The sequence below is a fragment of the Barbus barbus genome (genome assembly GCF_936440315.1).
Source record: "Barbus barbus genome assembly, chromosome: 33".
In the NCBI taxonomy this organism is placed as follows: Eukaryota; Metazoa; Chordata; class Actinopteri; order Cypriniformes; family Cyprinidae; genus Barbus; species Barbus barbus.
The window spans coordinates 16297127-16322269 of NC_136761.1; the positions used below are offsets into that span (position 1 = coordinate 16297127).

The following is a 25143-nucleotide window of genomic DNA, read 5'->3' on the forward strand; positions in this document are numbered from 1 at the left end:
TATATATATAATTTAACATACAATAAGCTAAATGATGAAAATATATTGTAGCATTTTCAGAAGGTTACCGTTGTTAAAGGAATGTGTTAATGTTAATGTTGCACTTTATTCTGTTGTTATTTTCACGAACACCACTTGTACTGCAAAATGCCTCGTTATTGTCTTGAGAACGCTACAGAATCCACTCTTGGTTTTGATCTGGATTAAATTCTCAGGTTGTGTGTGTCCTGTGTCTTTTTGTGTCCTTTTGAGCCAATAAATAAATAAATAAATAAAAAATAAAAATAAAAAAGGATTATTGTGATCCCAAGAGAAGGGCGGAATTCTGGATAAAAAAAAAAATGTAATAAAACTTTAAAACTGGTAAAAAAAAACACAACATTTGTAATGTAATATATCCCCCAAATATAATGTCAATATCAAACTAAAATATTATATTTAATTTAAAGTTGCTGTTTTTTTAATGACATTGTAAACTAAATTGGCACAATCATCAGAGATGGACCAATCTTCTTCTTATGGAGGTTGGCAAACAAACAGAAAGGTGCATTCCCGCCACCTACTGAGCTGGAGTGTGGATCATTGATGGAATAGGAAGAAAGACTAAACTGAAGAAAAGAAAGAAAGAAGAAGAAAAAAAAAGAATAATAAATTGGCTTCTAAATCCTATTAAACAGATGCACCTTTCTTAAATATTTCATTAATGCGTTATATACTCTATAATTTTTCTTAATTTTTTAAAAAGCCATTATTCAGCAGTTTTTTTAAGTGTAATATTTCCTATCCCCATTTTCCAGATCATTCTGATCCAGATTAAACTTTTTTGACTACTGGCCCCTGCTTTCACTTGACACGTGTCGCCCAAACGTGGTATTGACTTCCGTGTTTACGACAGTCTGTGAGCCGGTGTTCATTTACGGTAGGTAGTGCAGGCACATGTGTTTCCAGAGTCAACAGCGTGCTCATTGCTAGTCCAACCAACCATATTTAAAGGTAAATTGTGCTTTTCGCTTTTCAGTTCGAGTTTTACATTAGCATATGTTTGAGTAAAATACTTTATGGTATTATTTGCCTATATTTTTTGCACTCAGGAGTATTAGATATGCTAAAATGTTAACGTCCTTAGTTAACCATGCTCGACGGTAACTTACTCCACTAACTTAACGTTACCAAGACTGTTATTGCTTTCCTGAATATTTATGGTTATGGTCTATTATAAGGAATGTTCAATCCTAAAACTATTTACATTAAACCTGGAGATGCAGTCTTTTTTCAGGGTTTGTTTCGCTCACGATGAGCAGACTTCATTTTGATTTCTCGTAGTTGATCATTGTGTTGTCTTATTTAGCAAGAGATTGGTTTCATGTGTTTTTACAGAATCTCGATCATGTCATTCCGCGGGGGTGGTGGTCGAGGAGGGGGTCGTGGCGGTGGTTTTAACAGAGGTGGTGGTCGTGGAGGCGGATTTCGAGGGGGCAGAGGTGGATTTAACAGATATCAAGACTTTGGTCCACCGGAATATGTTGTCGGTAAGGTGCCGTTGTTTGCTTTCACGCTTCTCTTTCCATTTACGTTAGATTGCGTTTGCACTGCAAGGCTGCTTGTCAGGTTATCACTGGTATTCATGCTCTTCGTGTCTCAGCTTTGGGAGAGTTCATGCACCCCTGTGAGGATGAAATTGTCTGTAAATGTGTGACGGACGACAATAAAGTTCCCTACTTCAACGCTCCTGTATACCTGGAAAACAAGGAGCAAATTGGAAAAGTGGACGAGATCTTTGGGCAGCTTCGTGATTTTGTATCCTTACATGTTATTGCATGGGATCATCATTTGTACACAAATGTCCTCTGAATTATAGTTCATATTTTTAGCTAGCTATTTCTAAAAATGTCTACGTTCAGGTTGTTGTGCATGTCTTTTTGCTCTAAAATCTTTTAACTATTTATATGTGCAAAATTGTATGCACATAACTTATTAATACTTCAAAATGTATGTTTTGTTAGGTTTCTAAATGTTTAGATTAATAAGAGTAAATCATAATGAACAGTTTATTTTTTTTAAACATCTCATATATCAGAATTTGCAGGGTAAATGAACAAAATTTCATTAAATGTGTAAATAAGTCCTTAACAAATTCCTCCAGTATTTTTCAGTCAAACTTTCTGAAAATATGAAGGCATCTTCCTTTAAGAAGTTACAGAAGGTAAGTTCAGTCTTTTTGGTTTCCTAGATGTGTAGTGTTGGTAAGTGGCACCCCACCACTTATCAGTGTTATTTCCAATATTAGACAGCGATCAGTGGGTTTTCTTTTAGAATTATCCATAAATTAGAAGTAGATATTGCATCAGAATATCAAAGGGATTCTTAGGAGCCTTCAAGCAATTTTTGCAACTTGACTTTGCCTTTGACTGTTCTGCCTCTTATCAATACACTAGGATGTAACATATAGTATTATGCAGATATTTTTAATTAGCTTTTCTCTTTCTCTCCTCTTGCATCAGTTCTACATCGACCCTATGAAGCTCATGCCCCTCCAGAGATTCCTCCCTAGGCCTCCAGGTGAGAAAGGCCCACCCCATGGAGGAGGAAGAGGTGGGAGAGGAGGTAAGATCACACAAGAAAATGTCATACATATGCTGATTGATTCAGTTTGATCATCATCTCTGGTTATAACCGCTACATAACTTAAACATTGCGGTTTACCTTTGAAGGTATAAACCCTAAAGTGAATGATGTATTTGCAGGTGGCTTCCGTGGAGGTCGTGGAGGATTTGGTGGACGTGGAGGATTTGGTGGACGTGGAGGATTTGGTGGACGCGGAGGATTTGGTGGACGTGGGGGAGGATTCAGAGGAGGCAGAGGTGGAGGCGGTGGACGTGGATTCAGAGGTAATTAGCTATAGCCGCTTTTCAATTTGTCAACAATTTGTCCCAGGAACATTTTTTTTTTTTTTTTAACCCCAGACCTGTTGATGTCTGCGTTTCCATCGCGGTCTAAAGTACCGAGAAGATTAGGCAAATAGTCTGGTGACGTAGGTCTGTGCGCGTTTCTCAATACCAAGTACACGAATTCCGAACATGCGTCCTCTGTAGTTCTGACTTCGCGAGTTCGACAAGGGAGTGTGAGCTCCTGCGGTCAGGACGACGCAAGTCTGGTAATTCTGCAAAGAGCAGCGTACTTGATAACATCAGTCAGCTCGCCTCGGCTACTGCAATTTTCCTCACTGTATTTACAATAGGATGAAATATGATATCAAACACCACTGCCTCTTTTCGTTTTCATTTAAACATATTAATAGCCTTGGAAACTTTCTGAGGGGCAAATTTGCACCCGGAACTTTATTTAGATCTTGGTTCCTGCGGTGGAAACGCACAGAGTACCGGCCCAAAGTCCCTATAGTTCCTGGGGAAAGTTCCTGCGGTGGAAACGGGGCTTATGTTGATCATCATAAAATAGTATAATTGGATGATGTACTGAATTTACATATAAATATACATGTTAAAAAGTTGTAATCTTTTTCAAAGACGTGTCTCAAGATCACCAAGGCTGCAATTACATAGAATCATCTCCATTGAGTAGCAGTGTATTATGTGAATACCTGATCTGCTTTTTTCATTCAGTTAAAACATCTCATTTTAATAGGAGAAACACATCATATATTTCTTACTTTGCAGGTGGAAGATGATGAAGGTCTCTCCGTATGGGATGTGTCCGTAAATCTGCTGGAGAGACTTCCAGTGAGAAGCCAGAAGCAACATTTGGGGCCTAAGAGAGTCTTTAGACTGATGCCTCTCTTGTACAGCTGAACTTTTTACTTTTTTTTTTGTACTATATTTGTATTTTTCTGCAGTAGAATTTATTTTATTTGGTATACTGATAGGGCTGATGTTTTAAGCTACCATATCCGTGTCTCCCCGACTTTGACTGGTTGGTTTGCGTTCACTGACGGTTCGACCAGTATAGACTTGAACAACATCAAGGTTACGTGGTGTGACAAAATTGTAAAGCCAACTCCACAGACAATAGTAATAATGTAAAAAAAACTTTTCATTGTTGGATTATAATAGATATTTGCATATACAGAATTGCAATCAGTTTCATTTGAACTCCATATGCCACCATGGACTTGCATAATAAAATTTAAATTTACTGTACTTTTAACTTGGCCAACTTGTTTTTATTATTTCTACTGTGATGTACCAACATGTTTGTCCAAAAGAATCTGCTATTGCTCAAATGTAAATACTGGGTTGTTTGAATGGGGGAGATTCCTGCTTCTCCAAAGCTGTCAGAGACTTTATAAAAAGCAATGTGTAGCGTTATCAATAGCTAGACTAAGTGTTTAGTCTGGGTTTATTCTGTGCAATAACATTAGGAAATTGTCTTAACTATTCTTGGATAAACAATCCTATGTCACTGACTACTGCTTAAAACAACTATATATATATATTTTTTTTTTGAATATGCTGATGGATTTCCAAGTCTAGTGCAAAAACAAGTGACAGCCTTTCAGATATTACAGGATGGCATTTTGGTCATTGTATATTTCACAGTTCCTAACTGATTTGGTGAGTATTATATAATACAACACACCAACCTATCAAGTTTAATAATGCTGCTAGTTATGCATAAAATTAGATTTCCAGCCACCTTGTCCAGTCGTCTCCATTTTACTTAGGAGGAAAAAAATAAAACATTAATGTTGTTGGAAAACATTTTTCTCTGTAAAATGTATGGTAATCCATATAACTAATTACATGCTTAAAGTGTGTATAGACATTAGACATGTTTTGACAGGCTATATCTAGTTTTAGGGAAACCTGCTCTTTGATTTATTATTTAACAATTCAAAAGATAAGTCGTTTAGCAACCGACCAATAAAATGCAAAAGCTCTGCTTTCGCTGAGAAAAACAACGAGCTTTGCTCAAGCGTAGCCACATCCTGGTCTCTCATTGGTTCAAGAAAGAGTTCTTCAGTTTGCCACGCCCCTCCCCTTCCTCTCATGGTGGAAGAAAACCATGGACACAACTGGGAAAGTAAGTTGGCAGCGAAATTTGCCCTCACCCTATGAAATACATGAAGTATTTACAGTGTGCATTTGGGCGCGTTTAATGTACATAATTTTGCTATATTTGTGTGTCAAGAGGTTCGATCAAAAACGGTTCCAAATATGTAGCAGCCCATGTGCATGACATGCAGATTTAGGTATACAAAGATCCATTGTGCTGCTTTGACCTGTTTTCCTTTGCCCTTGTTTTCGGTAACGTTATTCAGAAATGTGCAATGCATGCATTAAAAGATCAGAAACATGTCAGTCTAATGTCTTCTTTGTTGCATTCAACGGGCTTTCAGTAGAGATTTATTACAGCATGTAAATAGAGATTCACCATATATTGGGCCTGTTTTGCTATAGTGTGCATAAACTGTATTAAAAATCACATGGTTTTGTTCGTCAAACTGCATCTGGAACTGTACTGTATCTGCATAAAATCATCCAGAACATAACCTTCATTTTATGGGAAAGGAGTTACCAAAACATCTCTTCTGGGATTATTTATGAACCGGTATCTTCTCAAATCATCCTCAGGTGATCAAATGCAAGGCAGCAGTGGCCTGGGAGGCTGGTAAGCCTCTTTCCATTGAGGAAGTGGAAGTAGCTCCACCTAAAGCCCATGAAATTCGAGTGAAGGTAAAACATTAATCTGCACATTGTACCTCTTGACAAAAGCAATATGTTATTTGATGTGCATAAATTGTAGATGACACAAAGCACTTTAGTGCACCATAAAATCTTTGTTTTGTAACATTTTAAACTGACATATCAGAGGATTATGGGATATTTTCATAACTGATATTAATTGCACAGACTCTGCTAAAGCTGCACCCTGTCAAAGCACCATATTTTGTGACATTTATTTACACTGTGCAGGTGCACTGATGTTCAGTTTTGATCCTGCTGTCTTGTCTTGTGCATAATTATACAGAAGAGCGTTTGTGCTCTTTATTAAAATAATTAAGCAATCAAGTCATTTATAGAGCAAAATGCATAGCTGTTCACAATCTGTAATCGTGAGAAGTCTTATGTGGTTGTATGTTTTAGATTCATGCTACAGGTGTGTGTCACACTGACGCCTACACTCTGAGTGGAAGTGACCCTGAGGGCTTGTTTCCTGTCATCCTGGGTCACGAGGGGGCAGGCACTGTTGAGAGTGTTGGTGAAGGGGTCAATAAATTCAAACCAGGCATGTCAAAATGGACCATTTACCCTCATGTGAATGCCATTTAATGTGTAAAATGTGAGCTGTTTTTGGAGTTATGCAGAAATCCTGAAACTTTCACTTTTTGTGAAGGGGATACTGTTATTCCGCTGTATGTACCCCAATGTGGAGAATGCAAGTTCTGTAAAAATCCTAAAACCAACCTGTGTCAGAAAATCAGGTAATTATGAATACAATGTCATTGTAATTTTTCCATTGTGAAAATACACTATTGTTCAAAAGTTGGGGTCAGTAAGAGGTTTTTTTTTTTTTTTTTCATCAAATAATCCAAACGGTTGCACCAAATCAGCATATTAAAGTGATTTCTGATTCTGTAGTATCATGCGACACTGAAGACTGGAGTAGTGACTGCTGGATTTAAAAAAATAATAATTTTTTATTACGTTTTAAAATATATTAAATAGAAAAAGTTGTTTTAAATAAAATTTCTGTTTTTACTGTATTTTTGATCAAATTATTGCAGCCTTGGTGAGCATAAGAGACCAAACCCAAACTTTTGAACGGTAACATAGGGCTTTTTTCGTTCATTTTAACTAAAATAGTTTGGTTTGTAGATACTTAGTTGTAATATATTTTTTTAGGGTGACCCAAGGTCAGGGTCTGATGCCTGATAAGACCTCCAGGTTCACATGTAAAGGAAAGCAGCTTTTCCACTTCATGGGTACTAGCACCTTCTCAGAATACACTGTGGTAGCTGAAATCTCTCTAGCCAAAGTGGATGATAATGCCCCCATGGACAAAGTGTGTCTGCTGGGCTGTGGTATCTCCACTGGATATGGAGCTGCTATCAATACGGCTAAGGTCTGTTTTGTTTAATTAATAAGTATTTCTTTAGATTAAAATTTTTCCTGCTGCCTCAAAATATCTTATGAACTTGTATTCACTCTGGCAGGTTGAGGCCGGCTCTACATGCGCTGTGTTCGGTTTGGGAGCAGTGGGGCTTGCAGTTATAATGGGCTGCAAGTCAGTCGATGCCACCAGGATCATTGGCATTGACATCAACCCAGACAAGTTTGAAATTGCCAAGAAGTTCGGAGCCACCGAGTTTGTGAACCCCAAGGACCACAGCAAGCCCATTCAGGAAGTGCTGGTGGAGCTGACAGATGGAGGAGTTGACTACTCCTTCGAATGCATTGGCAATGTTGGCATTATGGTGAGCTGCAGAAACATCAGCCGTTTAGTTAGGGATGAACAAAAGCTGTCAGATACAGCCACCCAGCTGTGTACTGCTTAGTCGAAGTCGTCATTGTTCCTCAGAATATTTGTCTCCATGGTAACTCAATATTAGAGATGTGCATAATTGCCTTGTTTTATACAATTTAGGGTCAGGATGACCATTATTGTTGCCATGTTTCTTATTGTCATGTCTGAATTCAGAGAGCTGCTCTTGAGGCTTGTCACAAAGGCTGGGGAACCAGTGTCATCATTGGCGTGGCAGGAGCAGGGCAAGAAATCTCCACCCGCCCCTTTCAGCTTGTCACAGGGCGTACATGGAAAGGCACTGCTTTTGGTGGTGGGTTTATTTTGTTATTAACGTGTTAACTTTGACAGCCCTAAGAAAAAAATAAAATAAATAAAATATATATATATTTTGTTGTTTTATCTATTTGTTTTTTTGTTTGTATTTATTATTATTATTATTGTTATATACTACAAATATAATTTATTATTATTATATAGCATATAAATATGATATGCTGGGCAATGCACTTCATAGGAAATGTTATTTTTTGTCTTTCAGGTTGGAAGAGTGTGGAGAGTGTCCCTAAGCTAGTGAATGACTACATGAATAAGAAGCTGATGGTGGATGAATTTGTTACTCACACGTTGCCTTTTGTCCAGATCAATGAGGCCTTTGACCTGATGCATGCTGGGAAGAGGTAAATATCTTATAACGTGCCTGTTTTTATCTGGCATTATTTGTAATATTATATTAATGCAATATGGGGAACAAATTGTTGTCTAAATGCAAACTTTCTTTTGTGTGTCTTCCACAGTATCCGAACCGTCCTGCAGCTTTGAGCCTCGAGTTCAAGATTCAAGATTTTTATTTGTCACATACACAATTATACAGGGTATAACCAGCAGTGAAATGTAGGTAAAGGAGTTCAGACACGAGTCCTAACTGCCTTGTCCCGCCACGAAATAAACAAACTAATCATTAACACCCTTGTCTCAGAAGTTACTGTGTTGACTGTGGTGTTAGAGGTTGTTCTGATAATGGTTATTTGAGTGTAGAGTTCCAGTTACACACTGAATAAATTTGATTGCCAAACACAGAACATTCTGCGCTTCTTTTTTTATTTTTTTAATAGTCAAAATATTGGAGTATAATGGCTTGGTATATTCTGTCGTATGTTATACATATTGAACGTGTACATTTAAAATCATATAAGTTGACTAAATAAATTATTTGATTAATATAAGTGTGTTAAAAATTAAGTTGAACACATAATGGTAAAATTATGATTCCTAAATATTATTTTCCCTGATAAAGTTAAACAAAATGTAAAAATACACAGTGACAAACATTTCGAATGATCCATTTATTATATTATCTGCATAAATAAAGTACTTAAATGGTTTTAATCGAGCAGTGAAGTATTAAGGAGTCCATTTCTCTCGGTGTCCCCTAGGGGCCGCTGTCCAGACGCGTGCTCGGTTGAGTTTGGCCAATCAAATGGTGTTTTCACACACGGAAAAACCCTTCACGTTTGTAGAAGATGGCGACTGCTGAACCGGTGAGTCAATATAAGTGCTCTTACAAACATTGCTGTGATGACATCAGCGATAGTTTTTAATATTACGTGTTTAATTTTGTTCAGGGATTTTATAGAAGCTATGTTGCTGTGGGAGTGATATTTCTTACAGCAGACAGTGAAGTGGGCTCATGTGTCTTGACTGTCGCGTTTATGCTTTTGGAGGATATTGTGCAAAAGTGTTAAATATATTGTGTTTTTCTCTGAAGAGGATGGTTGTGAGCATGTTGGAGTTTTTCATTTAAAGTTGTACGTGTTTGTTTAACCGTATCTGTTCCTGTAATCCAGACTCATGTTTTGCTGATGTGTCACTGAAATATGGATGTTTGTTTTTACTCTTTGTATGGACACATCGTTTACTCTAGCTCAAAATCAGCGATTTGGTCTTTTGACAAGATTAAATAGTATTCACGGACATAAGTGGAGTTGTTAGATGTTTAGTTTGGCCAAATGTTAATAAAGAAAGTTTTGGAGAGGTTAGTTATAAAACCTTGTCGAATTTTACAGTTTGGTTGCAAGATTGTTTTTCTTTCTGAACATGCATATTTGTCACTGTAAAAAATAAAATGATACTTGAGGCACCAGTTCCCCAGACAGCCTTTGGTGGACTTTATGAAAGTTTCTCAGAAAAGTGCCCTTTCTGAAAATGTACATGCGAGATCGTAAGTTCCTGCCAAAGTTTTCATAAATGTCCATCATTCCTCCTGTAACCGTGTTATAAAGAAAATACTTGACATATATAGTCATACATATTCCTTGAGTATGCAGCAATAATTATTATTATTTGTTGATTAGTTTTGGTGATAGGTATGCTCATTTAAAAATGTTTATCATTAGTAGAAGCACCTGAACTATTTTATTAATTGCCCTGAGGCAATATATAACATTTACTCGAACACAGCAGGGCCTCAGCAAACTTCCAAGATGACTTCCAATGATTTCAAATAAGACAAAACATTATATAATAATATGAGGGTGCCTCATTTTAAAAGTGTGATTACTAGACTTGGAAAAGTCATGTAAAATAATTATAATTACTCCATCTGCATTTATATACTGAATATATATATTTTTTCTAGTTAACCTTAAGCTTATAAATATTACATTGAGTAGAAATTATGGGTACAAATATTTTTAAAAATCCTACATTTTAAAAATAGTAGATCACAAACTGCTGCAGAAGTCCACTGAATAATGTTTCATACAGTGGCACTGGAGTCCAAAAGGTCAAGAACCACTTCTCTTAAAAAAGAAAAAGAGCTAGCAAAATTTAAGATGAAAATAATGGAAATATAACCAATTGTTCTGTTCTTTCCCTGTAGGAAACTTCAACAAATCCAACAAATTCAGAAGAAGAAAAAAATGATGAAAATAAACAAGAGATAGTGAGTCTTGAAGATTATATTAAACATCCTCTGCAGAACAGGTAAAGCCACACATTGTGTGTGTGTGTGTGTGTGTGTGTGTGTGTGTGTGTGTGTTTCCCTAAGTATCTGAAAAAGTTATAAAGGGTTGTTTTCTTTTGGCAGATGGTCTCTTTGGTTCTTTAAAAATGACAAAAGCAAAACATGGCAAGCTAATCTCCGTCTCATCTCAAAGTTTGACACGGTGGAAGACTTCTGGGCGTAAGTAATAATGAGACAATTGAAACAACACAAACAGCATGATAGATTCACCAACCACTGAATAAATAAACAGACTGTGAGTTGTAAGCAACACTGAGGCACTAACAGAGGTTTTGATGTTCTTTCCCAGGCTATACAATCACATTCAGTTATCAAGTAACTTAATGTCAGGATGTGACTACTCCCTCTTCAAGGTAAGCCACAATATAGCATTACAGCATTATGCAAATAATTTAGAATTCATCTAAATTGATCTGTGGGCTCTTTTTGGAGCAGGATGGCATTGAGCCCATGTGGGAAGATGAGAGAAACAAGCAGGGTGGTCGCTGGTTGATCACTCTGTCCAAACAGCAGCGCAGAGCCGACCTGGACCGCTTCTGGTTGGAGACGGTAAGTCTATACTCTCTCCAGTTGGTTTAACTGCATTAGCTGTGTTTGTGGATCATAAAGGCTTAGATGTTCTCTCTCTCAATTCTGGTTTTGTTTTTCAGCTTTTGTGCCTTGTGGGAGAAGCGTTTGATGACCACAGTGATGATGTCTGTGGTGCTGTCGTCAACATCCGAACAAAGGGAGACAAAATAGCGATATGGACGACAGACTACGAGAACAAAGATGCTGTTGTACACATAGGGTAAAAATCATTCAGTCCACTTAAACCCTTCAAGCTCCTGTTCATCTGCCCAACACCCACATCTCAAAATCCAGTCAAAACCTATGCATAGATCCAAGTCCCAGCACTATTTTTTTTTTTTTTCCGATAATCTGTAACGCTTGGATGTATATCACAATACAGAAGAAAAGATCTGCCACTACTTGCGTTACAGTGTGACTTTAATTTTCACTTTCTTTTCAATTGTGGTTATTAGGAAGAGCACTAGGTAGATTATTGGCAACTGCAAAGGTGGCACAGAAGTGATTCTGAAGTGGCATTTATTTACCCAGACTGTTTAATGCTGCTCAGAGGTGGAATACATGCATTTACACAGTAATTACAACTGTATATGTTGATACAAGGGGCTGAGAAGGCACAGAGCATCCTTAACCCTGAACTTACAGGAAGTTACTTCTTGAATATATCTGTAAATTTGCATTTATTTGTCTATTCACAGGCGTGTGTATAAGGAAAGATTAGGTGTGCCTCCAAAAGTTATCATTGGATACCAGTCACATGCGGACACAGCCACCAAAAGTGGTTCCACCACCAAGAATAAATTTGTTGTTTAACAGTGAGTATTTTTGATGGTTTCTTTCAAATTCACATTGACATTAAATATCCTCTCTTAAATTGTCCATGCTATAATTTCATTTCAGATTCTGCAACAACAGTCAACTTTATCAAATTCAAATCTTCATCAGGAGAGACAGACGAAAACAAAACTGACCTGGGATCTGACCTTTCACAGGATACTGTGGGGGAAACACTAGGAAATTAAAGGCCTTCAGATTTGTAGATGGAAGGGTTTAATCAGAGGAATATTATATTTACAAAACTGTACAGTGTATAAAAACAGAGCCACGTTCTTTTTTTTTTTTTTTTTAAATGTCAGCACACTAATTTTTGCTGGTGGGGACGGGAAGTGTATTCAATTTCTGAATGTTTTTCTTTCATATTCCGTTTGCCTTTTTATGTTGAGTTGCAGTTTCTAAATCTTAAGTGTTTTTTTTTTTTTTTTTACTTACACATTTACACTTCTGTTTTGGATTGTGTTTAAGTGATCTGGACAGTAAACTGATCATGATGATTCTGATTACACTATTCAAATATTTCTTGTATTGCCGCTTGAGATTGTCAAAAGTTCTGTTCAAAGACTGTTGTATAAATGTGTATTTTTGCAGTCTTGTTTTCTCATGTAAAATGTTCAAGGCAGTATTGATAACTGATCTCTGGTTCTTACATTTACTTCATTTAGAAGTTTTGAATACTTTGAAACAAAAAATAATAGAAGCCCTTTCTTGAACATGGGTGCTTATGAAAAATGAATGTAAATAAAATGTACAGTGCATTGTCTATACCCAGTGAAGAGCTTCTGAAATGCATCTGTTGATGATAAATAAATAATCCTCTCTGAGATTCTTGAGATGTGGGAAACATCTCATTCCAGTAGAAGTTTATAACCCATTTAGCTCAGTTTTATAGCCTTTTATTAATCATCTATAATGAAAAAGTAGTCATTTTGCAAGAACAATATTTAAGTGTACTGTGTATACCTGCATATCTCGATGACAACTGTACAACTTCATTCATTTATTTAGTATTGGAAATTGTCAGCAAAACTGCTTTAATGCTGTGTTTGTTAAAGAGTACCACTTTATTCACACTGTGCTGTACATTAACACCAGATTGTTTTAGATTTAAATAGCTTTGAAAGAAATTATTTCTTTGTATTATTCTTGACCATAAAAAATACTCAATGCTATTGAAAAAAAGCAGTCCTGTACCACTTAAAGTTCGACATCCTTACTCTTTCAATTGCTCATGAGGCCAATTTCTGGAAGCAGCTTGATCTGGATTGCCTACAGACTGGGTTGGATCTTCCTCCACAGGCTCAAGATGATGATCCAAAGTACTCTCAGATAACACAGAAGGTGTCCTGCTCCGGGCATGTCTGGGTCCGTCCTCCTGGAAATGTGACAGGCCTTTGGTGTGATAACTAGGGCTGGGGCTGGCAGAGGACAGGGTTCTCTGGCTCCCATTTAGGTAACTACCATAGTTCACAGAGTCCTTTGAGTCCTGCCGTGAGTAGAAGGAGTTGATGTGTGAGCCCTGATAGTTGTATGCTCTCCAACCTGGCTGTCTCCTGCGGTGACATCTGCATTTCAGGATGTGGATGAAAGCTAGCTTGAACTCCCGGCTGTAGCAAGGATAGATGATGGGATTCAGGCAGCTGTTGAAGTAACCAAGCCAGAAGATGATTTTGAAGACGGTTTCAGGAGGCCGCAGGCTGACATTGAACGCAACTGCAAGGAGAGAGATAACTTTGGTGGGCTTGAGTTTTATACACTAGTATTGTGACATCAAATTATTCAGATTATAAATTAGATTTACATTGTACTTTAATCAAAAAAGTTCTAGGAATTTGACAATTACACCATCTCCAGAGAACATTTAAGTTTTGTAGAGTATTTCTGAGAATACTTTAGGAAAGTTAAATTTTCTGTGATGCTGTGTGAATTTTCCGGGCCCTGAACAAACCATAACCCCCCCCCCCCCTTCCCCCCCCCCCCCCCCCTCTCTCATTCATATAACACCTACATGACTGGTGTGCCCCCTGCTGGCATAATTCGTGATTGTTTGTGATTGTGCCCCCTACCGACACAACTGGCGTTTCTTTTATAGCTCTGTCATTTGTTTTAGGATCCAGCAGGTGGCAGCAATGCTTGCCTATCAAATGTTCTGCTTTTTGCAGTTTTGGTGTGAAAACTATGAAACTAAATATTTATTGAATGGCAGATGTGCACAAGTCAACTTAAAAACAAACGTGTAGATTGATAAATATTTTATGTTTTATCTAAATATATTATTATTTTATTGAGGAATTGGAAATAAAAAGTTAATTTAAATCTAACTCCCAAGTTTCATTCCTATGGGATAGCACTATGTACTCATAATAATAAAGTTAATACTTAGCCTAATTACTAGTGAACTCCGGAAACAATACAGATACGTTTTGTGTTTACTCTTTGATGGGAACTTGGAAGAAATGGCCTGTGATGCATAAGACACTGGTTAAACATGCTTTTAGGACAGATAGATCTACAGTAGGCTATGTCAGTTAAGATAGTTCATTGGACAGCCATACAGTGGATTCTTTATGAATTGTTTTAAAATGATCAATCATAATTGCTGTTTAATGAATTATATAATTCAATTATCATTTTAAAATAATTCATAATGGCTTGGGGAATATATAACAAAGAACAAAATGTTCTGAAATAACCTTTCAAAATATTTGATTTTATATTTTAAGGGATATTCTTCTAAATTTTTATATATATACACATATAAAGATTGTTTCCAGCCTTCACACCAGTTCTCAAAAAAACTGAAATATTACTGCAAACAAAATGCAACTGAAATTTAGCCATTCCACGTTTTGAATCACTTAATCTATAGCCTAACCTAAGTCAACCTTCTTTTTTCCCATAAGCTACATGAAAGTCTGGAACTAACCTGTTGAGTTTAGTATGCAAGTTTTTATCTAATAAGCAAAGTAAAATACATAATCACTTGGCCATTTAACATGCCAAATTTAGGCCTTTTGCACAGTTGATGTGTGAATATGTGAAAGCCTTAATAAAGTAGATATCTGCTGAAGCATTTGTGAATCAATAACCTGAATATGAAATGCTTCTTCTGTTTATTGTAAAAACAACATGTAGAAAGATTTCTAGAAAAAAAGTTCCTTTACCACTAAAATTGAATGAAGAAGGGGGTAGAGCTGTGGATGTGAGCCATTAATTGCTTTAGACTGAGATCTCTGGTGTATAAAGCGGAGGCACCTCAATGCTGCAGCCCTAGAGCATTGACCCACTGCAAAGTACCATGGGAACCATGAGACTTGGCTGAAAAAGCGAAATCATGAATGAAGGCCAATAGAGTGTATAAGGGACAATGATCTATTAGAAGGCTGTAACAGTTCAAAAGAAGTTGTGAATAGACCTTAAATAGGCATTAATTAATGTTAGCATCATCACAGTAGCTCACTCACTTACATAGTAAATAGTCTCATTATTCTGATTATTACTCTTATCAAATAACCTTTCTACAATGTAACTGTTCTAGAATGATAGGATTCTAAGAGGAAGCAAACAAGTTTGAGATACACTGTCCTCAACCTTGCATCCTGTTTTTCCAACTTGTATGCTGTCAAGTGGTTCACTGGGGTTTCTTCTATTGTCTAGTATGACAGGTTTGGAAAAATATCAACGATTTATGTAACATAACTTATAAACCTTGTTTGCATGCGTGTCTCATGTATTATTTTCCTCGGCAAAGAGACAAAATTATGAGTAGGTCGTCTTAAGCTGTATTGCCAGTTTCATTAAATATTACATACACATTATAGCTATATTATTTATTACATAAATAAATAAAACAGCTATAATAATTTAGCTGTTTTCTTTCATTATACTTATGGATGCTTATTTTTGCCATGTGATGTTTTTTGCCAAAAAGAAAAGAAAAAAGCCAGAATTGCAAGATATGCAACTGCAAGATTTAAACTTGCTGTTCTGAATAGAATAGTGAGATAAAAAGTTGCAGTTTTTTTAAGGTCTTTTTTTTTTCTGTGGTGGAAATAAAATTTAATTGCACATGCAAACTTGGAGAGACAAAAAGTCTGAATTCTAAATCTCTCTCTCTCTCTCTCGCTCTCTCTCTCTCTCAGACATCTCTCGGAGTTTACATCTCAGAATTGGGTGAAAAAAAGTATGAATTGTGAAAATCAGTCATTTTTTTTAATTATTATTATTCAATTGCAGAAACAGGCTCCCATATTAAAGAAAGCTAGTGGCGAGTGACTAAAAGACATAGCACAATCTAGCACAGGAAATCGCTTGCCTCAGACAGTAATGCATTATGCAGTTTAGTGGTTATTGTGCCTTCCTGAACAATTATGGAACTCATGAAGTAAATAAGCATGAACAACTGATTTGAGTTTAACTAATCTTAAAGTTTCAAAGTTTTAAAGAGTTACCATGTAAGCACAAACAGTCTAAACAAACTTGTTAATTTAAAACATCGTAATGATATATTCATGTAAATATGACCTCTGTAGCAACAATAATTCAGTGCTGTATAGTAATTCACTACAGTTTTCCACTTAAGTTTTTGTTCTCTAAAATTCAAAGAAAGCCACAGTTGCCTAATTATGTAGCAGGCCAGCTGAACTTCCAAGCACCCTGCCCTGCTGAGATAACCCTGTCTGGGACAGGAATGACTACTATGTTAATTCATTAATAATAACCTGCCTTTGAGTCTGAATGGCTGCGGTCCAGGGCCTCATTCTCATACTCCCTGCTGTGACAGCCAAACGGTGGATGCAGCAGACCCCACACTGGGAGCCCCATGAGAGTGAGGAGGAAATAAAGTGCAAAAAGATTTATTCTCTCTTAACCCCTACTCTGCGGTCTTCCCACTGACCACAAATGTCCAGCTGCAGGGGATAAATCACTTGTATGTGTTTAATGTGGGTGTATAGGCGACTTAATTTAGTTGAACAGAGAATGCATACTTTCACTGTAATTTAAGTAATAGCTTAATTATTATTTTTTATTTTTGTTTTACTATTTTTACTTTTTTTGTATATTGTTATTATTTTTAACTTTACATATGTTGGGATGGGAAAGCCCTAATTGTTCTGTATTTTTGTTGTACTTGTTAATAGTTGTCACGAATCCAGTCCATGAACTTCCGTTCACTCACCACCAGAGGTCACCCGCTCACTGCATGGACTCTTGCACTACACCACTGTTGCACTTCACCATTGGACTACAATTCCCATCATCCATTGCACTGACAACACACAGCTGTCACCAATCTCACATTGCTCTGATTACACATCTGATCACACAATCACACACGCTTGATAAGCCTTGGACTTCCTCTCTGTCATTGCCGAGTATTGTATAGCGTTTATCACTCTCCTAGCGATAGCTACTCTACGGAGCCCACGTAGTTGTCTTGCCCTGTCTTGTGTGTTTTCTTCTGTTTTGATTCTTGCTCGTGTTTCCTGGATTAACCCTTTGCCTTGCTGTTCGGACTCTGTTTGCACCTCTCTTGGACTATTGCTCGTGTACCTGGATTATCTCTCTGCCTTGCCCTGTTGGATATTGTTTGCCGATCAAGACCCACGCTTGCCCTAGGATTACTCTTGTGTCTTGCCTGTGCCATATCCATTTGCTGTTGTTTGACCCTGCCTGTGATTTGACTGTTTGTTAATAAAAGTTTGCACTTGGATCCGCTTGCCTCATGTCTCGTTCGCCCCATTACAATAGTATAGCAAAATGTTATATATATATATATATATATATATATATATATATATATATATATATATATATATATATATATACATATACATATTTATATTTATCTGACCAAATTCTCATTAAATTTGAGTATTAAATTAAACATTCATAATGATTACTCCTCGTGAGGATTGTTTCATCTTAATTGTTGTTTGCCAACCTTTCATTGATCCTATAATGACATAAGAAAAAATATTGACAGGCATATACAATATATAATTCATCATGATGTATAATGGCAAACAAAATGAAAGGCAGGATATTATTATGAATTTAGACTGTCAGTATTTTAACAAAAAAGTATTATTGATTAATGATAACCTAAATTGTTTAGCTGGTCACCAAGCCTGGTCCAACTGATCTGTTGGCTGGTTTTAAAGGCGTTTTGGACATTTTCCTACTAGAGTGAGACTGGAATACCATATCAGACTGGTGGGATGATTTTTATGTGTTTGTTCTCTAGAAATATTTGTGTATGTGGGCTTCAAAAAGATTTGATAAAGACAATAGTATATTCATTATGCCTAAATGTTGTTTGGGTAGGTAGTCACATTTTAATTGGGAAAGTTGTATGTTATATTTTCTGTTTCATATTGTTTTCCTGCTTAAAGAAAGAAAGCAGGTTTTTAGATGATCAGGCTAAGAGACCATGTGTTTTGTGTGTGTGTGTGTGTGTGTGTGTGTGTGTGCTATATGGGCTATTTAACTGCAGCTTCTCGTTGTGTGACAACATGAAAGGGAGATGGGGAACAAATTATGCAACTGTGTACAAGAAAGACCTACCGATTGGTAAAGTGAGGAAGAATGGCAACCAGCACAACGTAAACATGCCAACCACAACCCCTAAGGTCTTAGCTGCTTTCTTTTCCCTGGAGAACTTCAGAAGTTTGACCGTCAGAGAATTCCTCGCCTGATGGGCGCGACCTTTGGCTGCTGCGCCGGAGTCCTCGTGCACCTGCGAACCCCTGTGAATCCTCAACGTTATTTCGCCCGAATTCATAGTTTCCGTCTTCACACCGGCTTCCAGATTCTTCGTTGTCCGTTTAGCCACCACATAAACACGACAGTACATGACTAGAATAACCATTAAGGGAATATAGAAGGAGCCGAGCGATGAGAAAAGCGCGTAAAAGGGTTCCTCTGTTATTGCGCACACCGTGTCGTCCGGTGACGGAGGCTCCTTCCATCCTAGCAGTGGCCCGATGGAGATGACCAAAGACAGGACCCATATCCCCAGCATGGCCAGCAAAGCTCTGCGTCCCGTCACGATGTTGGGGTATTGCAAAGGATGGCTCACTCCAATATAACGGTCAATGGAGATTACGCACAGACTCATGATTGAAGCGGTGCAACATAACACATCGACCGCTGCCCAAACGTCACAGAAAATTCTCCCGAACACCCAGTAACCCAATATTTCCAACGTGGCTGATACAGGTAACACGGTTGTGCCGAGGAGCAAGTCGGCAATAGCGAGATTAACGATGAAATAGTTAGTTGGAGATCGCAGGTGCCTATTGCACACCACTGACAGTATCACCAAGATGTTTCCAGCCACCGCGAAGATGATGAAGGTCCCCAAAGCCAAGCCGAGCGGGACGGCACGGGACAGGTGGAGAGGCTCGAGTTCTGTGCCATTTAACTCGGAAGAGTTTGACAACTTCGCTGACCCCTTGTACGCATCCAAAGAACCGCTTCCCCAAAACTGTGTGACTTCATCTTCATTTTGTCGGTTCATTTTGGCGAAAAATATTCCCCATTGCTAACACGTTGGTTGGCTGCTTAGGTCAGGTTCCCATGAGCGACTAGAACGTTGCACGAGTTGCTGATGAGCAATGTTGTCATTCTGATGCACTCATGTAAAGTGAAAAAAGAGTCTCTGTCTCAGGGGTAAGGCGTTAATACCGCCCATCACGGCTTCAGTCCAAACTCTTGAGTAAATGTTCATTTTTTCCCCCTTTCTTTTTTAAACAGAGGAAGAGTGCTGAAAAATCAAACGCAATACACTATATGGAGTCTGAAGAGTTTTGAAATGTCTTAAACTTTTAAATAATATGTCCATATCTGTCTACTACAAACTGAAGAATGGTGTAAAAATTGGCACAGAAACAATGTTCACTCAGAGATTGCAAGTAGCTATATTTCACAGTTACAAAGAAACATAAAGTAACATTGAAACAAATATCACATTTTGAAGTAGGAAAACTAAAACAGTATTATAAATTGTAGTAAAGAGCAAATAGCTGGGAAAGAATTATAGAAATGCATACAAAATGGGCTAACTACAGTCATATCTGACAGGAAATTATTTTTAAAATGGTATCTTTAGACTTTTTAAAATATTAATCATGCTGAAGCGTGTCAGTTAAAATGGTTAGAAATTTGCACTCCAAAAAGGCTCTTCATCCTAGGTCATTGGTGATATCTACTGCAAGAACCTGTTTTAATTGTTAAATCTACATCTGAAATATGGCCATGTTATAGCTAGTTTCTTTGATCAACTTTTTTAAGCCATCAAGGAAATTTCAAGTGTACAAGGACATTTTGTGAAGCATGCAGTAAACTAGTGTGACATCACAGGTTGTTTTCTGTATAAAAGCTTTATACTTTACACTTCATCCCAGACAAAACCACATAAGCATACGACTTTTGTTACACAATTTTGTCTCACGCAAAGCCTTTATTATCTCCTGTGGAGTCTGAAGATGAGCTCATTGGGTTGGAGACATGAGGTTTTAATCCCAAAGTGTGCCAGGAATAGAGAGCTTTTTTAGGTCCTTGTTATAACATATTTTTTATATTATAAAAATTAGATTCGGTAGATTTTCTATTTATTTATTTTTTTCATTTACAACATCTTATGTTGCAGTTCACATGCAACTCATAGATTTTATCAGCTCATGCATTCCCTGTGAACTGAACCCACATCTTTCGTGTTGATAGGATCATGTTGTAAAGACACTCCCAAAGGTGTCCGATATTGCTTCATATTCGAAAAAAAGACATAATAATATATATAATATCAATAGACTGACACAACGGGCATAAATATTTTTTTATGATCATAAAGTTAATTTCTTAACATACCTAAATAATTTTGCTGACAAAAATGTTTCTACATGGGTTTAAAGAAAGGTTTATTATATATTAAAAGTACAACCTAATAAGTAATTAAAAACCACAATGACTGAAAAAGCAGTATAATTATATTCACAAGACTGGAATTTCACATCAAAACTGTAACGGTTCGTCTTCAGGCTGCGATTTTTGAATGTGTGCGAAATTTGAGTGTTTTTGGTTTGTGACAAATCACATAGTTTTGATCACTGCTTTGCATTTCCTGGTATAAATTATTGTCTACTTTTATCAGCCTTGTTTTATATTGAGAAATAGTTAGGTTTGGGCTTTCTCATTGAAAAAAAATATGTTACCACTACCAGCACAGTTACTTTGGTGGAAAGAAAGAAACTAAACTAAACCATAGAAAATATGTGAGATCGTATGCAGTAATAATAGTCATGTTTCTGATTTTGTTTCTCCAGCATGAACTAAATCATGTCAGTGTTAACAATTGGTCATCCTTTCATGTCTGTTTTGTTAGATCAATAAAATTAGCACTTCATTGAGAATAAATGCTATGACAGGTGAGAATCTGCTTCTTCTAGTCTTTATTTTATTATTTTTTCAATCTAGCTCTTGGGAATGAGATAGGTCAGAGATTAATAAAACATGGAGCGCTTTTTTTTAATACAGATTAATCCTAGTTGGAGGTGTATCCAGTGTAGAATCGTCTTTGACAGCGCAATATAGTCCATGCTGAGGGTTAATCTTTTTCCAGGAAACTTGCCCATACATATTAATTAAGCTCCCGTTGTTCTTCATGTCAGAGTGCTTTTATTATGATTAGGGGTTTCTATGTACATGGAACATCTGAGTCCTGATTAGAGGATATTTTTGAATACTTGAAGTGTGCAATCAGACACTATCAGGTACATTTAATACTTGGCATGAGGAATTGTCCATGTGCAGAGTACCTCATGTGTCTTTTTTCAGAGAAAATATTCAGATAGAGATATTTGTGGTTGTGCACGCACCTGGAAGGCGTTTTGTTTGGCAAGGGAACATTGCAACCCCCTGACCTCCCTGGTTATTAATCAAACCCATGGCTTCTACTGGTGCCCCAAAATAAGAACTCAAATCCATCCACTTAAAATCAGTTTATGATGCCTTGAGATAACTCTGAAAATAATCTTTTTCTAAACATAGCTCACATAACATAGTCTTATATAGAGGTCAGGTGGTATTGTGTGGCTTTAAATGGAAATAGACTGATTGACTTAAAAGCCTGGGGGAGAACAGCATCTCGGACATTATAAACTTCCCTGCAGGAGACAGTCTATCAAACCATAGCGGTTGTTAAAATGATAGTTTATCCAAAATGAAAAAGCTGTCCTTATTTACTGACCGTTATGTCATATGATAAACACATACATACATACAAACATATACATATCAGTAATTTTACTCTATGGCAATGTATAATGTAATTTTCTATAAAGTGAAATAACTGAACATAAATATAGGAGAGTGAAAATTTCAAGGTGTCCACAGCTTGTTAGTTCACTAGAGAAATTAAGTCTAGAGAGGAGCATTTTGCAAAATATTACACCATAATATGGTGTTAACTAACAGGTTTACAAAAGTATCAGATTCAGTAAAATATAATGAATGCCCATATACTCATTAGGCTATATTTTATCTAATGTATGTTAATATTAATCTGTTATGAAACATGGTATAACAGCCAGTGTGTAATTGAATATAATTTAACAAATAGCCTATACATTTTATTATTTATAAGTTTATTTATAAGTTAAAAACTGCATTACGTGCAATTTACATGTTTGCATACTTTTTTTTTTTTTTTTGAAGTTGCTTGTTGATCATCTATTTAAAAATAAATGGTAATTAAATTTAAGTTTGGGTTAAGTTGTTAGGCCTAATTGTAACCTTAAAACATAAAAGTGCTCCCTATATTTTTAAGCATAAACTGAGCTAGATTTTTATCACTAAGAAAATTTAAACTCTATCTGAATGTATTTAAAGAAAGAGCAACTTGTTCAGTAAACCACTGTTTATTTAAAAAAAAAATAGGTTTAGTTTTGTACGAAATCATACTGAACCATGATGTTAAAACCGAGGTACATACCGAACCGTCATATTTATGTACCGTTACACCCCTAATATATATACATACATACATACATACATGCGCGCAAACACACACACACAAGCATCAAAATAGGGTTATTTCATATAAAAGAATGTTCTGTGTTCTTTCACAGAACAGATCAAATACATCATCATCAGTTAGAGTAAACTATGTGATTGCTTGTTTACAGCAAGTCAGCTATATTTGACTTCAGTAGTCTGGTTTTGAAATATGTAAGCAAGTCAAGCTTAAGCATAGACGAGAAAAGTTTTTTTTTTTGCTGACGCTCGGGACTTTTTGATACCCAAATCCTCAGACTGTGGGAACTAAGTATGCATCACCTTCTCTACGGCATGGGGAAAGTACCCGAGCTGAGAAAGGGGATGTGCCACTACCTCTGGACCATGATATAGGCTTAAAAGTCTTATCAGATGGGGATTTGACATTTCCCATGAGGTTTAGTTTACTATACATATTTAAAATAATTTTTCTGACCTTCTTGGTCTTGATTAATTATTTAAGACCCGTTCCATTCTGGTTAATTAGCTTTTGAGTATTTAATCAACGTCAGGCACTTTTATGTCCCAGAGGTTGATTTTTATTAAAACAAACATATTTCAACCTTAAACCTGTCATGGGGACTTTTCACCATGCCTTCATCATTTATTTTGGCTTCTTTTCAAATACCATTTACTGTATGTACAAATTTTATTGTTCTAATCTTATTCCAAAACCAAAGCTTTAGCATAATATTAAATATCTTAAAATAATATTAAATATAACATGTGATGTGTAAAGAAATATGAAGGTAAATATCACTTGTGACCATCATTTTAGGATGTCTATTCCAAATCTGCTTTTTGACAATATATATCAAAACTATTTTTTTTATAAATATTATAATTTATAATAATAGCATAATTTAACAACAATATAATATATACAATATAATAATATATATATAAAATATATATTTTTAATGTTAGATGCCTTTCTCTTGCTATGGACTAATAGCATAGCTAGCTGTGCCTTTTTTTTTCTTTATTATTTATTTATTTATTTTGCATATTGTTTTGTTTTACCTTTAAATGTAAGATGCTTGCACTCAAGGTAGCTTATAGCAAGAGACAAAAGAATGATATAAATGATGTATGTATCTATGTAATATAAGATGTAGTGTAAAAGATATATCTTGAAAAAAATGTTTACAGAAATTATAGTATTCGTCTGTGATACTTGTAAAATATGAAAAGTGCTTTTAAAGACAGTTTTCTTTTTTTCACAGGCCAAAAGTACATGTTGAAGAAACACCCACTTATTGAAATATGAGTTTGGTATTTACTTATCCCCCATTAATAACTACTTTTTAATAATTCACAATGTATGTACAGAGCCACAATCAATCAATACTTAAAAGTTTTCAATACAAATTAGCACAAGTCAAGCTGCGATACCAAACAGGACCACAGGGAGACGCCAAAGACCACTAAATCGCCTGCCTTTTATATACAGATCAATTCAGAATTGCTAAATCTCTGACCAATGCATAATCAGCGTTCATTATAAAACACTCTTGCTTTTAAGCCAAATACACGCAGAAAATAATAATTTTACTGACATCTGGACTGTACATAAGTAATTCTCTCCGTAATCACTGATGAAATCGGCCGTGTTTTCTCTGCATTAGTGCTGTTTTGAGCTTACTTTTTGACTTCGTTCACTGGATCCTTGGACTTTCCAGGAGTTTACAGTTGAATGATGTGATTGCTAAAGCCTGCTTCTTTTCATTTTAAGATACGATTTTCATTATAAAGTACAGATTCAAATTAGTAATCAATAATTAATTAATATTCTACTACATGCTCTCGCGCACCACACAATGAAGTAGACCGACTCTGCTTGCGTTCATTCACGTGATTGGACGAGATGAGAGGTGATCCCGCCTGGGTAGTGTGATTTACATAGTTTCTATATAATTTTTAATCATATATGGGATCATATAGCCTAATCACCCAGACCCTGACGATTTTACTCTGAGTACCGGCAACATGTCAGAAGTGCCGGTACGCACAAAAAAGTGCAGGTACTCTAAAGGCTAAAATATAGAACCGGTGCGTACCGGGTACCGGCCCACTTCAAGCACTGTTAACTTAATTTAACTTAAATTCCTCCCATTCTTACTTTCATTACTTAGCCTCTGACAACTAAGCTGTGATGAGCACTTAACTGCTTTAGTCGA

At 36.3% G+C, this 25143-nt stretch overlaps 4 protein-coding genes across 4 annotated transcripts; 3 read left to right on the forward strand and 1 right to left on the reverse strand.

The window, feature by feature from the left end:
• Nucleotides 1–900: 900 nt before the first annotated feature.
• On the forward strand, nt 901–5037 carry LOC306853612 (H/ACA ribonucleoprotein complex subunit 1-like). The gene is made up of 7 exons (XM_079391147.1): nt 901–993; nt 1378–1529; nt 1643–1797; nt 2144–2203; nt 2502–2604; nt 2745–2888; nt 3675–5037. The coding sequence occupies exons 2-7, from the start codon at nt 1388–1390 to the stop codon at nt 3683–3685; spliced, it is 615 nt and encodes a 204-aa protein (XP_079247273.1). The 5' UTR covers nt 901–993; nt 1378–1387; the 3' UTR covers nt 3686–5037.
• Nucleotides 4982–8865, forward strand: LOC306853610 (alcohol dehydrogenase class-3). The gene is made up of 9 exons (XM_079391145.1): nt 4982–5037; nt 5589–5690; nt 6102–6243; nt 6352–6439; nt 6861–7080; nt 7172–7432; nt 7657–7792; nt 8021–8159; nt 8277–8865. Exons 1-9 carry the CDS (start codon nt 5020–5022, stop codon nt 8299–8301), a joined length of 1131 nt encoding a protein of 376 aa, XP_079247271.1. The 5' UTR covers nt 4982–5019; the 3' UTR covers nt 8302–8865.
• A 63-nt stretch (nt 8866–8928) lies between these two features.
• LOC306853611 (eukaryotic translation initiation factor 4E-1A) lies at nt 8929–13083 on the forward strand. Its single transcript, XM_079391146.1, has 8 exons — nt 8929–9020; nt 10361–10464; nt 10568–10663; nt 10794–10857; nt 10940–11053; nt 11155–11294; nt 11773–11889; nt 11975–13083. The coding sequence occupies exons 1-7, from the start codon at nt 9003–9005 to the stop codon at nt 11885–11887; spliced, it is 651 nt and encodes a 216-aa protein (XP_079247272.1). The 5' UTR covers nt 8929–9002; the 3' UTR covers nt 11888–11889; nt 11975–13083.
• Nucleotides 12202–19558, reverse strand: LOC306853609 (alpha-1A adrenergic receptor-like). Its single transcript, XM_079391144.1, has 2 exons — nt 18476–19558; nt 12202–13621 (listed from the first exon to the last, which is right to left on the reverse strand). The coding sequence occupies exons 1-2, from the start codon at nt 19428–19430 to the stop codon at nt 13122–13124; spliced, it is 1455 nt and encodes a 484-aa protein (XP_079247270.1). The 5' UTR covers nt 19431–19558; the 3' UTR covers nt 12202–13121.
• Nucleotides 19559–25143: the final 5585 nt, after the last annotated feature.

Bases quoted from the DNA above. Each gene is read 5' to 3' on its own strand.
- LOC306853612 (XM_079391147.1), top strand. From the start codon at position 1,388: ATGTCATTCCGCGGGGGTGGTGGTCGAGGAGGGGGTCGTGGCGGTGGT. The intron at 1,798-2,143 runs GTATCCTTACAT...AAATTCCTCCAG, and splicing joins TTGGGCAGCTTCGTGATTTT to TATTTTTCAGTCAAACTTTC. The intron at 2,605-2,744 runs GTAAGATCACAC...ATGTATTTGCAG, and splicing joins AGGAAGAGGTGGGAGAGGAG to GTGGCTTCCGTGGAGGTCGT.
- LOC306853610 (XM_079391145.1), top strand. The intron at 6,244-6,351 runs GCATGTCAAAAT...CTTTTTGTGAAG, and splicing joins GGTCAATAAATTCAAACCAG to GGGATACTGTTATTCCGCTG. The intron at 7,433-7,656 runs GTGAGCTGCAGA...GTCTGAATTCAG, and splicing joins TTGGCAATGTTGGCATTATG to AGAGCTGCTCTTGAGGCTTG.
- LOC306853611 (XM_079391146.1), top strand. The intron at 10,858-10,939 runs GTAAGCCACAAT...TTTTTGGAGCAG, and splicing joins GTGACTACTCCCTCTTCAAG to GATGGCATTGAGCCCATGTG. The intron at 11,054-11,154 runs GTAAGTCTATAC...TTTGTTTTTCAG, and splicing joins ACCGCTTCTGGTTGGAGACG to CTTTTGTGCCTTGTGGGAGA.
- LOC306853609 (XM_079391144.1), bottom strand. From the start codon at position 19,430: ATGAACCGACAAAATGAAGATGAAGTCACACAGTTTTGGGGAAGCGGT. The intron at 13,622-18,475 runs GTAGGTCTTTCT...CTCTCCTTGCAG, and splicing joins CTTCCTCACTTTACCAATCG to TTGCGTTCAATGTCAGCCTG.